At 38.2% G+C, this 13,827-nt stretch overlaps 1 protein-coding gene across 2 annotated transcripts in view; it reads right to left on the minus strand.

Moving 5' to 3' along the window:
• Nucleotides 1-13,827, minus strand: part of LOC124777017 (probable serine incorporator) — a 114,585-nt gene that overhangs the window by 59,842 nt on the left and 40,916 nt on the right. For both annotated transcript variants that reach the window (XM_047252269.1, XM_047252270.1), the window contains exon 5: nt 2,181-2,265. In XM_047252269.1, coding sequence (XP_047108225.1) covers nt 2,181-2,265 — 85 coding nt within the window. The remainder of the gene's footprint in view (nt 1-2,180; nt 2,266-13,827) is intronic.

Genomic DNA, 13,827 nt, shown 5'->3' on the forward strand with positions numbered 1-13,827 from the left:
ACTGTAAGCCACTTTTCAAATAAAATCTTTGAAAAGACTGAACAAAATGAAATGAACCTGTGATTTCAGGATATTGGTAACTCCATTTTTATAGGTGGCTGCCACTGAAACAAATTTAAGTTTGTTGGTAACTAGCTCTTGAGTCATTGATTGTGGCACTTTTACTACAGTGGTCCTATTAGTCAGTTCAAGGTTTAACCACTTTTGTATGACTCCCACCACAGCTAACAAAATCACCACTTCTGACAGCCAAACCAATTATGCTATATCCTTATGCTCTAACATCTATTGGTGTCATGCAAAGAATTTTTTGTTGTTATTTGTGAACTCATTTTCATTCTCCTTAATGTTTTTAGTTGTTTCTTGCCCATCTCTTTTGTTATTTTAAATTTATTCTTGAAGTGTCTTTTGTGTGTAACACATGTGTTGGTAATGGTCAGGGTAATCTTGTAGTGCTTTTGGCAGTGCTTTGATTTAACAGGTTAGAATGTTTTATTATCAAGATTAAAATAAGTGAAAAATAATTAAAAACGTGGAAATTTTTTCGATGCATCTTAAAAACTGAGTAAACTACCAGTTTTTGTATCTTCAGATTCACTGTCATGACAGCATATGAAAAACTTCTGAATGCTAACCGACACACAACCTGGGACTTAATACTGATTTTTGTTTACAGTAGCTCCTTTTTTCTGATTGTACAATAGTATAATATCAGCTAATATTTAGATAAACGTATCGGTTTGGTTACAGTGATTTCCTAATAATGTTCTGATAAGCATAACCATCCAGTGATATTCAACTTGTTCATTTTCCTATATTGGTGTTATCCTCCCTATCTACATGACCACTCATCTTTTGACAAATGAAGGAATGAGTGTCCCTTCAGATCTGGAGACTGGTCCATATTTTAATGTTTTGCTTTGCTAGTCATCCTTTCAACTGTAAAAATATTTACTCTGCAGCTATATCTACCTGGATAATTTACTCTAAAAACGCTAACAAAGTTTCAGATCCTGTAATCCAACCGGATATATTGATGGACCAATCAATATAATTACACAAACGTCTGGCTATGGTGGCAGACATGGCAAGGTGTGACATCTACTGGCACCAGGTCACATGGATAAACGACGACAGATTCAGGGACTTCTGCAGACTGTCGTGGTCTCACATGTCTCAGCTCCAGATGTGTACTAAAAGCTCTCCGGTGGACTTATTTATGAAAACCTTGTGATATTTGTCTATTTTCTCAACACTGATTTGGACTTATTTCCGTCCATCAACATTTGGCTGAAAAACAGACATGTTTATTTTCCTCAACTGCATGTTGTACCTATCCTAAGTACACCGACTGTGTGCGCATGCACTCAAAGAGTGGTCCAATCTGAGGAAGTCCCCTAAAACTAATGTTTTGAGTTATTCACTAAATTTCTACAGTATTTTAACAGTCAAGAGGTATCCATTTCTAGAAGTCTATGTTTCTGTTTTGTTCAAGAACCGTCAGGACCTACTATTTTCTGTGATTTGATTTGTACTTAATTGCTGTTCAATAAACCCTATGTTGTTGAAGAAGACATACAAATCTGGAAGCCAGCAGAACAGTTTGGCCAGAATGGATCCTGGTGGTCATTAGCTACACATTACACCTTGAACATTCAGATACAGACTGTCTTTTGTAACACACAATCAAATGAGGGGCAATGCTGCATGGCACACTTTGAATGTCCCTTTCCCCTTGGTGATTCTCTCACTAATAAGTTCCATGGTGCACTTCCTCAGAGATTTTACATAATGCTTGAAGAATAGTTCATCATTTGTTTCAACTGTTACATACTCCATGTTTGGGTGCTGTTACTCTCCAAGTCCATGTTACCCCCCAGGTACTTGTCTGACAGGTAGAGATGGTTGAGATGATCATTATCAGACTGCTTCCAACAATCATCTCCCAAGTACAGGATTGTCATGAACCCCTTTAAGATACCACTCCTTTCTTTCCATTTGTAGATTCTAGTCTTTCAGAGGGAACATGTAAATAATTTGAAACACAGGCACATTACACAACTAAATGCCCAAAAGAAACAAAAAAGTTAATAGCAGCATAAATAAAAACATAAAAAAACACACACACAAAACATGAAAAACAGATCAACTTTCAACAGATAACATTAACAAAAACTGACCTTGGTGTAATACACAAACAGCAAAGTGAATCCAGTAATAGCCAGGGCATAGTTTAGAAAGGTTGCCGTAAGTAAGACACAATACCTGCAACAAGTAGAAAATTATCTTAAAGACCGCTATTACAAACAGTAGTAATTAACTCTGGAATATTCTATCTAATTGCACAATCTAAGTAGGAAGTGCAAAACAATCTTCATTTTGATAAACATAAAGCATCAGTTATCAAAACTTCAACAACTGAAATCTAATTCATAGCAACAATTGACGGAATCTGTCAATAGCAATGGAAATTTAGAACTTAAATACTGAAATAAAAATCAATGAGGTTTCCAGAAATTCTTATTCTACTTCACTAAACTATGATTCCTACAGGCATTTATGCAACTGCAACATTCATCATACAAGATTCCAAACTGAACTAAGTAGTATGGTAACAACTTCTTGTCAGTTAGTGTTCATGAAATTAATCATAGGACTTGTCAAAATAAACACTGAATGCCATGTTAGTCATAAATATACAGTTATGGGAAGATATATTAGTAAGAAGACAAAAAGGCCATGTCCATCTATGGACATACGTTAGAATGTACCTCCAATAACTGATGGGAGATACTTGTGAGCGAAACACCTATCATCTTATGAATACGGGATTCAGAACAGAAATCTTGTGTGTTGCCTACTTTTAATGTAGACTTACTTAATGAAAGCAAAGCCAATCTGCTTTTAGTAGAGCACGTAGTTAGTACAGTGTGTGAAGGATAAAGGCATGAATTCTTTCAAAATAGGAATGGTTTTAACATATTTCAACTGTAGAATGAATATGAACTGTAGAATGAATACAGAGAGAATAGAGGTGTTATGACACCTGGATGAGCACAACATTACAATTAAATTAGGAAAGTTGTAATGACTAAATTCCTGGACCATATTAATTACTGTGCAAGTATCAGGCAAAATCCTGCAAAAATGGAAACAATAATGAAATCCACTGAAATAAAGAATTAGAAACAATTGTCCTTCTTAGCGTCTGCCAAATTCTATCAATGTTTTATCCCCAAAATGACTTGGAGAACGTTGACATTACAGTATTGAAAAAGCTGTAAAGTGTTTTTGATAAGATGAATGAAGGATGGAATTCATTTGTGGAAAGAATATTTTAAATGCTGTTTTTAAGTAATAATTTGTGCAGTGAGAAACCACAACATTTTATCCCCTAAAATAGCATGGTTTAGATATTTTTAAATCAGGCATTATCTGAATTGCTGTCTCCACTTAAAGTGATGGGAAACCTACAGAGCACAGCAGACTATAACCTTAATACAAATTGTTACTGCAAATTCTTTTACTCTCACACTACATAAAATTAATGTTTGATATCAGTTTTATCAAAACTGAGTACAGCACTGTGGGAGTCAGTAATAAACACTACTAACCTATTAGTTGTGACACGCTGATAAAATAAAGATAGACTCCTTAATAAAGAACTTTATGCAGGAAATGAGTTGGGATGACAAATGTAAATGTTTTTTAATCTGTCTAGTTGATGGAAATATCAGTGAAACAGCATATTTTGTTTCATATACAAAAGATTGACAGAAAGCTGAAATTGCAGTAGATGTTAGAAATGGACAAGTTATGGTCAATGGAAAGGGCAGTTCTATAGGAATACTGTCAATAAACTAAGGGGAGAGGGAGGGGATGGAGCAGCAGAAAGCTTTTAAAATTCCACACAATGGCTGAAGCCCACAGAAAGCACCAAGGCTGCCTAAGGCAGAGTAGCATGGAAGGGACCAGTCTTGTGATCAATGGAACACAAAAAAATGGAATGTACAGGATGGATAAAAAGTAAACAATGAGGGAGAGATGAGAGGATCACTGGAAGAGCACCAAATCTCGGTGGTGTATTAAGCCCATGTCAAACACTGACATTTCACAAATAAGAGTTCCAACAGGTAGCTGAGCAAAAATGGAATAAGGAAAGACAGCTATATTGAACAAGATGTGAAATCCAATATCAGCTGATGATATTCTCAGGTGAAAGCAACAAAATGGCAAGAGGCAGATATGCTGACAGGACAAAAAAATAAAAAAAGTGTTTTTCACAGCAAACTGTGAATAAAAGTAACACCATATGTGGTATGAAAGACAAATGAACCATAACTTTCAAGTATAATTCTGGAATGCAGACTTTGCATTTTGGTGATATCTAGAGTTATAATACAGGAAAACTTTGTGTTTTGCTTTATTGTGGGCCTTGGGTTGACTAGAGAGAGTCCAATACATTATGATTTTAAATTAATTTTCCCCTCATCAAATACTGCCAAAACTAACGTGCATGACAAGTGTACTCTGAAAAAAGGTAACCAGCAAACTTTTGACAACTGAATCATTTCTAATGCTGAAACACAAAGTGATTTTTACAATGCTGTTGCACACTCAAATTCAATCAGCTATCCCAAATATGGATCTTCAGAATTATATTGCTTATACTGTGGTCTTGGTTGGAAGACTGGTTAGTTAAACCACTGTCTTCCTCTACAATCCACTCCCCCCCCCCAACACACACACACACTCACACTCACACACACACACACTCACACACTCACACACACACACACACTCACACACACACACACACTCACACACACACACACACTCTCACACACACACACACACACACACTCACACTCACACTCACACTCACACTCACACACTCTCTCTCTCTCTCTCTCTCTCTCTCTCTCTTCCTTTTGGTACTAAAATATTCGAAGATGCTACAGAATGTGTCATTTTCACAGATCCTTTCTTAAATGAAGTTGTGTCGCAAATTTCTTTCCTCCATGATTCGATTCAGGACTCTTCATTAGTTATTCATTCTATCCACCTGATTTCAGCATCCTTCTATACTGTGACACTCCAAAAACATTTACTCTTTTTTTATCTGATCTTTAACTCTATCATCCACATCTCATTTCTGTATCATGCTGCACTCCAGACAGACTTCCTCACACAAATTTATATTCAATACTAACATGTTTCTCTTTCTCAGGGAATTGTTTCTTTATTTTGCCAGCCTGCATAATACACCCTATTTACTTCAGGCATTGTTATTTACTTTGCTGACCAAATAGTAAAACTTGCCTATTACTTTTAGTATCTCTCTTCCTTATTTAACTGATTCAGCACTGCGTAATTTAATTCTACTGCATGCCATTACTCTTGTTTTACTTTTATTGATGTTCATCTTATAACCTCTCTTCAACACTATTCATTCCATTCAACTGTTCTTCCAAGTCCTTTGCCGTTTCTGACAGAAGACAATAACAGTGGTAAACCCCCCAGTTTTTATTTACTCCTTCTGAACTTAAATCCTCATTCCAAATTTCCCCTTGGTTGCATTTACTGCTCACTCTATGTACAGACTGAATAATATAGAAGATAGGATTGTTATCCATCTTACTCCTTTCTCAGCAACTGCTTCCCTTTAAGTCCTTTGACTCCCATAACTACAGTGTGTTTTCTGTAAAAGCTGTACATTAATTTTCGTTCCCTGTATTTCATTCCTGCGACTTTCACAATTTCAAACAATGTAAGTCAGTGAACAATATTGAAAGACTTCTCTAAATTTCTAAATGATATAAACAAAATTTCAGCTTCCTTTAACTCCTAAAGTAAGTCATAGAGCGCATATTCCTCATGTGTTCCTACATTTCCCCAGGGCCCAAAATGATCTTCGCCAAGGCTGGCTGCAACCAGTCTTTTCATTCTTCTGAAAATAATTTCCGTTTGTATTCTGAAACCATAACACTGATGGTTCAGTAATATTCGCACCTGTCAACATCTGCTTTCTTTGGTATTTGGAGTATCACATTCTTTTTGAAATCTGAGGGTATATATATGTTGCATACAACGTAGAGCAGTTTTGTTTTGGTCAATCCTCACAAAAATTTTAATTATTTTGAGAAAGTTTTGTTTACTCCAGCTGCCTTGTTTTGATTTAGTTCTCTCAATGCTTTGTCAAATTATTCTCTCAGTATCGCATCCCCCACATCATGTTCATTTACTTTTTCCACCCTTCCCATAACACTGTCTTCATGTTCCTTTTATTTATATAGCACTTATATAAGTTCCTTTCACATTTCAGCTTTCTCTGCTTTATACTGGCATGCCGTCTAAGGTCTTGATATTTATACAGCTGCTTCTCTTTTCTCCCAAGGGCTCTTTAATTTTCCTATAGTCATGATTGCTTTTCCTATAGTCTTGTATACTTCAACAGCTTTGAATTTCTCCTAATAACCATTCCTGCCTTGCTATTAAGTACTTCCCACCAGTCTCTTTCACCTTCCTCAGCAGCTGTGTTTTTGTATTTTCCTCCTTTCATCAATTAAATTCAATATCCATCATTTTTAGGATTTCTTTTGCACCTTGTCTTTTTGCCTAATTGTTTCTGTAATACTTCAAAGCTACCCATTTGTCACTGACATCCTGCTGACTGGTCAACTTCCATTGGAGTTTAAAAAGGCGAAGATAATAATCTGTTCTGAAACCTGGCAAACCCAGCAACAAGGTAGAAAGCTATCGCCCCATTGCCCTGCTTAGCTGCTGCTACAAGCTTTTTGAAAGGCTAATATATAACAGAATAAGTAGCGCTATCCTAGAGAACGTTCCAGTTGATCAGGCAGGCTTCAGACCAGGGTGTAGTTGCTGCGACCAAGTATTGTCTCTCATATCTTTCATAGAATCAGGATACCAAATGAAGCAAGAAACATCCGTGGCATTTGTTGATCTAACTGCCGCCTTCGACACTGTGTGGAGGGAAGGCCTTATCTATGAATTTATCTGCATCATACCCTGCAGAACAATGGCTTGACTGATTAATAGCATGCTAAGTGATCGGAAGTTCCAGGTAATCACTGGAAGCAACATAAGGAGAGGAAGCTGAACAACGGATTGCCTCAAGGATCAGTTCTCTCACCCTTACTGTTCAACCTGTATCTATCTGATCTACCTGACACTTCGTCCAGAAAATACTGCTATTCCGATGACCTGGCTCTAGCCATAAAACACCACGAAATGAAGACAACAGAAGAGATTCTAGCCAATGACCTGTCTGCATTAGATAATTACTTCAAAATCTAGAGACTCCAGCCCAGTATGAGTAAAACAGAAGTGTGTTGCTTCCATCTAAATAACCAGTTCGCGAACGTAAAACTGGAAGTAAGTTTCAGAGGCAGAATTCTTCGTCACAATTGGAACCCAAAATATCTTGGTGTCATCCTGGATTGTACACTATGCTTCAAACAACACCTTAACTTAGCTCAAAAGTTGAGGACTCTAAACAACATCCTCCATAAGCTATGCGGAACTACCTGGGGATCTTTAGCAACCACCCTGTGTTCTTCAGCTTTGGGCTTGGTGTACTCAAGTGCTGAGTACTGTGCATCTGTTTGGACGAACAGTCATCATACAAGGCTTGTTGATACCCAGCTGAATATGACAATGCGCATAATATCAGGCACAATCAGATCTACTCCAGTTTATTGGCTTCCACTGTTAACCGGTATAATGCCTCCTGATCGACGCAGATGTACTGCCTTCCACAAGATCTCCAGGAATTCTAGCCTACCGGTGCATAGCGACCTGCCACTTTTAAATCTTAAGAGACTGAAATCACGCCATCCACCTCTGTGCGATGCTGCTGACATGGTTGCTAAGGATTTCAAACCTCTTGAAGAAGGGGAAGGTTGGTGGGAAACAGTGACAGATGTACACCTGCATATCATCATCTCAGGTGCTAGACTTCCAAGTGGATTCGACATACCACGCAAGACCTGGACTACTCTCAACAGAATCTGTACCGGACATGGCCCATGCAGGGATGCTCTCTCTAAGTGGAAGTAGATGCCGGATCCAGCCTGAGACTGTGGGGCTCCATACCAGACTGTTCACCACATTGTCAGTGAATGCAGGATTCAAGCCTATCATGCCGCCAAAGAGGACTTCCTGCTAGCAACTCCAGATGCAGTGCGCTGGATTGAAGGACTGGATATTAAGTTGTAAAGACAAACTTAAGTTTCTTGTGTGTCAATATGAACATATGTCTATGTAATTTAATTTCATGATATGTCTGTATTAGCCATACGCTAAATAAAATGTCTTCTATTTTATTCTTTTCCCAGCCTTCAGTCAATAGTTACCTGATGTTGCCTTTGAAACTAACAATAACTTTTCGTTCTGTATCTTATCCAGGACCCATACCTTGATTTTCCATTTTTCTAAAATTTCTTTAGTTTTACTCTGCTGTTTATAACCAATAAATTATGCTCAGAGTCAACAACAGTTGCTGAAAATGTTGTGTAGTTTAAAATCTGGTTTTGAAATCTATGTCCTAATATTATACAATTCTAGACTTTACAATGTCTCTTCATCTCTTCCTCATTGCCTCATACACAACCTTATTTCATGATTCAGAAATCAACAAGGGTCCACAATGTTTCAATTATGCACTGTGCAAAATGCTACCAGCTGTCTATATTAAAGGACAGCATATTGAAATTGTGGATAACTTAAAACGTCTAGGAAGTATAATAATGGAGAATGCAAGAATGGGGGGAGAAGTTATCAAAAGGGTACAATGGAACAATGCATTTTAGCAGTGTGTGAGGCACTTAGTGTGGGGAAGGGAGGTGCCAATGAAATGTCAGAGTGCTGCAATGGGCATACTTTACACCCACATTGAAATATGCTTTGGAGACCTGGGCAATGACAAGAAGAGAGGAGACTAGAATCCAAGTCTGATCAATGGAATTCCCAAGAAGTATGCAAAGGGAAACGAGGAGAGACTAAGTCAGAAATGAACATGCTATGAACGAAATTGGAGTAGAAAACCTGAATAAGAGACTTGAGAAGAACAGGTTAAATGGTTCAGACATGTGCAAAGTGTGGAAGAATATCAAAATGAATGATGGAGGCCCAGTTTGGGAGCAAGTGGGCCACCTACAGCAAAGTGAACTAATCAGTCAATTTAAGACGAGAAAAGTGGAGAAGTGGAATAAACATCTGAACCTGTTGTTGTTGTTGTTGTTCTGGACTTCAGTCCTGAGACTGGTTTGATGCAGCTCTCCATGCTATTCTATCCTGTGCAAGCTGCTTCATCTCCCAGTACCTACTGCAACCTACATCCTTCTGAATCTGCTTAGTGTATTCATCCCTCTACGATTTTTACCCTCCACGCTGCCCTCCAATACTAAATTGGTGATCCCTTGATGCCTCAGAACATGTCCTACCAACCGATCCCTTCTTCTTGTCAAGTTGTGCCACATACACCTCTTCTCCCCAATCCTATTCAATACCTCCTCATCAGTTATGTGATCTACCCATATAATCTTCAGCATTCTTCTGTAGTACCACATTTTGAAAGCTTCTATTCTCTTCTTGTCCAAACTATTTATCCATGTTTCACTTCCATACATGGTTACACTCCATACAAATACTTTCAGAGATGACATCCTGACGCTTAAATCTACACTATCTTAACAAATTTCTCTTCTTCAGAAATGCTTTCCTTGCCATTGCCAGTCTACGTTTCATATCCTCCCTACTACAACCATCATCAGTTATTTTGCTCCCCACATAGCAAAACTCATCTACTACTTTAAGTGTCATTTCCTAATCTAGTTCCTCTTCATCACCCGATTCAATTCACCTACATTCCATTATCCTCATTTTGCTTGTGTTGAAGTTCATATTATATCTTCCTTTCAACACACTGTCCATTCCGTTCAAATGCTTTTCCAAGTCCTTTGCTGTCTCTGACAGAATTACAATGTCATCGGCGAACCACAAAGTTTTTATTTCTTCTCCATGGATTTTAATACCTACTCCAAATTTTTCTTTTGTTTCCTTTACTGCTTGCTCAATGTACAGATGGAATAACATCGGGGAGAGGCTACAACCTTGTCTCACTCCCTTCTCAACCACTGCTCCCCTTTCATGCCCCTACACCACAATAACTGCCATCTGGTTTCTGTACAAACTGTAAATAGCCTTTCTCTCCCTGTATTTGACCCCTGTCACCTTCAGAATTTGAGATAGTATTCCAGTCAACACTGTCAAAAGCTTCCTCTAAGTCTACAAATGCTAGAAATGTAGGTTTGCCTTTCCTTAATCTATTTTCTTAAGATAAGTCGTAGGGTCAGTATTGCCTCACGTGTTCCAATATTTCTACGGAATCCAAACTGATCTTCTCTGAGGTCAGTTTCTACCAGTTTTTACATTTGTCTGTAAAGAATTCGTGTTGGTATTTTGCAGCTGTGGCTTATTAAATTGATAGTTCAGTAATTTGCACATCTGTCAACACCTGCTTTCTTTGGGATTGGAATTATTATATTCTGCTTGAAGTCTGAGGGTATTTCGCCTCTCTCATACATCTTGCTCACCAGCTGGTAGAGTTTTCTTAGGCCTGGCTCTCCCAAGGCTGTCAATAGTTCTAATGGAATGTTGTGTACTCCCGGGGCCTTGTTTCAACTTAGGTCTTTCAACGCACTGTCAAACTCTTCACGCAGTGTCATATCTCCTATTTTATCTTCATCTACATTCTCTTCCGTTTCCATAATATTGTTCTCAAGTACATCACCCTTGTATAAACCCTCTACATACTAGTTCCACCTTTCTGCTTTCCCTTCTTTGTTTAGAACTGGGTTTCCATCTGAGCTCCTGATATTCATACAAGTGGTTCTCTTTTCTCCAAAGGTCTATTTAATTTTCCAGTAGGCAGTATCTATCTTACCCCTAGTGAGATAAGCCTCTACATCCCTACATTTGTCCTCTAGCCAGCCCTGCTTAGCCATTTTGCACTTCCTGTCGATCTCATTTTTGAGACGTTTGTATTCTTTTTGCCTGCTTCATTTACTGCATTTTTATATTTTCTCCTTTCATCAATTAAATTCAATCTCTCTTCTGTTACCCAAGGATTTCTACTAGCCCTCATCTTTTTACCTACCTGATACTCTGCTGCCTTCACTATTTCACCCCTCAAAGCTACCCATTCTTCTTCTACTGTATTTCTTTCCCCCATTCCTGTCAATTGTTCCCTTATGTTCTCCCTGAAACACTGTACAACCTCTGGTTTAGCCAATTTATCCAGGTCCCATCTACTTAAATTCCCACCAGTTTCTTCACTTTTAATTTACAGCTCATAACCAATAGATTGTGGCCGGAGTCCTCATCTGCACCTGGAAATGTCTTACAATTTAAAACCTGGTTCCTAAATCTCTGTCTTACCATTATATAATCTGTCTGATACCTTCTAGTATCTCCAGGCTTCTTCCATGTATACAACCTTCTTTCATGGTTCTTGAGCCAAGTGTTAGCTATGATTAAGTTATGCTCTGTGCAAAATTCTACCAAGCAGCGTCCTCTTTCATTTCTTACCCCCAATCCATATTCACCTACTACATTTCCTTGTCTCCCTTTTCTTACTATCGAATTCCAGTCACCCATGACTATTAAATTTTCGTCTGCCTTCACTATCTGAACAATTTCTTTTATCTCATCATACATTTCATGAATTTCTTCGTCATCTGCAGAGCTAGTTGGCATATAAACTTGTACTAATGTAGTAGGCGTGGGCTTCGTGCCTGTAATAATGCATTCACATGCTGTTTGTAGTAACTTACCCACACTCTTATTTTTTTTATTTATTATTAAACCTACTCCTGCATTACCCCTATTTGATTTTGTATTTATAACCCTGTATTCACCTGACCAAAAGTCTTGTTCCTCCTGCCACCAAACTTCACTAATTCACACTATACCTAACTTTAACCTCTCCATTTCACTTTTTAAATTTTCTAACCCACCAGCCCGATTAAGGGATCTGACATTCCATGCTCCGATCCATAGAACTTTCTCCTGATAACGATGTCCTCTTGAGTAGTCCCTGCCCAGAGATCCGAATGGGGGACTATTTTACCTCCGAAATATTTTCCCAAGAGGACGTCGTCGTCATTTAACCATACAGTAAAGCTGCATGCCCTTGGGAAAAATTACGGCTGTAGTTTCCCCTTGCTTTCAGCCGTTCGCAGTACCAGCACAGCAAGGCCGTTTTGGTTAGTGTAACAAGGCCAGATCAGTCAATCATCCAGACTGTTGCCCCTGCAACTACTGAAAAGGCTGCTGCCCATCTTCAGGAACCACATGTTTGTCTGGCCTCTCAACAGATACCTCTCCATTGTGATTGCACCTACAGTATGGCTATCTGTATCGCTGAGGCACACAAGCCTCCCCACCAATGGCAAGGACCATGGTTCATGGTGGGGAACCTGGCCTTCTATCACATAAAGAAAAAAAGTAAGACAACAATGATTTCAGTGAATGTTCTATTTTTCTTCTCTTTCTTTTCCTTATATTAACTTCTAATCCGTCAATTACATTATTTTCCTTAACAACTGAGCATATTTTATCTTGGCAAACTATATATTTCTCTCAACCCTTTGAATATATGTGGGGCTAACTGGCATACATACTTTTACAACTGTGGTGGTCTTGGATTTGTGTCTACCTTTGCTATAACAATGTTTTCACTATGCTACTCATATAGTCGCACATATTCAGTTTTCTTACTTATTATTAGATCTACTCCTTCACTGCCCCTATTTGATTTTTTTTTTTTTAATCTGTACTCACCTGACCAAAAAGCCGTTCTTCCTGCCCCTCAATTCACTAATTCCCACTGCAACTTCAGACTTTCCATTTTTCTTTTCAAGTTCTTTAACCAACAACCCAATTAAGGGATGTAAGATTTCATGCTCTAACTTTTACAGCAACCCAAGTAGTCCCTGTGCAGGAGTCCAGATGGAGGAGGATGATGTTATTAAGCCACACACAATGTCCTTGGAAAAAATAATGGCTACAGATTTTCCTGGCTTTCAAGCTGTGATTTAGCACCAAGATAGCAAGGTCATGTTGGCAAATGTCACATGGCTAGATCTATGTCTACCATCTACATCTTCCATCCACAAGTCACCACACTATGCATGGTGGAGAGTACTTTGTATACCACTGCCACTTCTTCACTTTCCTGTTCCAGGCACGAATAGTTATAGAAAGAATTGCCGGTAAGTCTCCGAGTCGACTCCTCAGATATTTCCAATTTTATCTTCATAGTCTTCTCTTGAGATATACAAAGGAGGAACCCATATATTTGTTGGCTGGGCTGTTCTATAAACACACACTCTTGGAACTTTAACAATAAACATTGTGATGCAGAACACCTCTCTTCTGCATCTGCTGCTGGAGTTTGTTGGTCATCTCTGTGATGCTTTCATGCTTACTAAATGAACCTGAAACAAAATGTGTTGCTCTTCTTTGGATCTTCCCTATTTCCTTAATCAGTCCTAACTGGTATGGATCCTAACTGATCAGCAATATTCAAGCACTGGTTCAACGAGTGTTTTGTAAGCTATTTTGTTTTGTTGGATTATGAAGGGGTAAAAAATTTTTAAAAATGGAACTATTTTTTTGAAATCTATATAATTTCAAATTGTTTACAGATCAACCTTATCCCATTCAAAATACTCTCCGTTATAACTAATATATTTGTCCCAACAGAGCTTCCACTGTTCAAAGCATTTTTTGTAGTTATCT

The sequence above is a fragment of the Schistocerca piceifrons genome, chromosome 2 (assembly GCF_021461385.2).
Source record: "Schistocerca piceifrons isolate TAMUIC-IGC-003096 chromosome 2, iqSchPice1.1, whole genome shotgun sequence".
NCBI lineage: Eukaryota > Metazoa > Arthropoda > Insecta > Orthoptera > Acrididae > Schistocerca > Schistocerca piceifrons.